This window comes from Mytilus californianus, unplaced genomic scaffold (genome assembly GCF_021869535.1).
Source record: "Mytilus californianus isolate M0D057914Y unplaced genomic scaffold, xbMytCali1.0.p SCAF_6, whole genome shotgun sequence".
Classification (NCBI taxonomy): Eukaryota; Metazoa; Mollusca; class Bivalvia; order Mytilida; family Mytilidae; genus Mytilus; species Mytilus californianus.
In genome coordinates, this window is record NW_026262712.1 from 94,741,645 (window position 1) to 94,742,707 (window position 1,063).

General features: G+C 33.2%; 1 protein-coding gene across 1 annotated transcript in view; it reads right to left on the reverse strand.

The window, feature by feature from the left end:
* Positions 1–892, reverse strand: part of LOC127706674 (nurim-like) — a 34,507-nt gene extending 33,615 nt beyond the window's left edge. The window contains exon 1 of the mRNA XM_052211332.1: positions 757–892. Coding sequence (XP_052067292.1) covers positions 757–877 — 121 coding nt within the window. The 5' untranslated portion in view covers positions 878–892. The remainder of the gene's footprint in view (positions 1–756) is intronic.
* Between the last annotated feature and the right edge of the window lie 171 nt (positions 893–1,063).

The window sequence follows — 1,063 nt, forward strand, 5'->3', positions numbered from 1 at the left end:
CAAACTTTCATGAAAACTGCTGAAAGCATTTTTGAGTTATTGTCCGAAAAATTGGAAAATCCCCCTTTTTTAATGAACAAAACCCCATGACTCGGAGACTTAAAATCTAAAATTTATAAAAAACTAAAGGGAGCTCACGTCAATAGATATAAACAATTCGCCAAAGTTTCATGCAGATTGGTTAAAGCGTTTTTGAGTTATTGTCCGACATGTTGACAACGGACGGACAGACGGACAGACAACGGTATACCATAATACGTCCCGTACCGTACAATATTTGTTGCAAGTCAAGACTATCCCTTTCTATCAGACTCTGTCCAATTAGACATATTTAATGTACATTTAATAACATATTCTTGATAGGTTGTGTGGAAAAGAACCCGACAAGCTTAAAAATTGTGCCTGCTACACAGGGAGTGTACAAAGATTACACTTTACTCTTGCAAATCTTGAGGGGTGCTTTGAATAACACAGGACCTTGCATACATGCATACTAGGCAAATTTAGTAACAAACAAAATCTACTCAAGAATCTGTTATTATCTGATATCCAAGATATTGAGACTATGATGTTATAAAAATGATGGAAATGGCTTGGACCTCTAGATACAACCAAAATTGCATTAAGATTGACACCAAACAGAAAAAGAGCTGACAACTAATTTGTTGTTTTGCAAGTCATAGACTATCCCTTTCTTACTAACTTACAGAGTCAGACAGTCTGAGACTCTCTCCGGTTAGAACCTATTGAATGTACCTTTAATAACATATTCTTGATCAGGTTGTGTGGAAAGAAACCTGACAAGCTTGAAAGTTGTGCCTGCTAACAGTGAAATGGAGAAAATACCAAACAGAAAAAATACAACTGTCTGCAACATTTTGGAGATTTTGTGAAAAAAAAGCCTCCTATATCATCACTAATTTTTTATTCAACTCATATTTAAAATTTGAAAATACAACTATTAGAATTATCATTCAAGTAACTCACTTATTTAAAATAAAGTTTTGAATTAATACATTATCAAATAATAATGATTAAGATTTTGGTCGAACTTTTTTTAAAC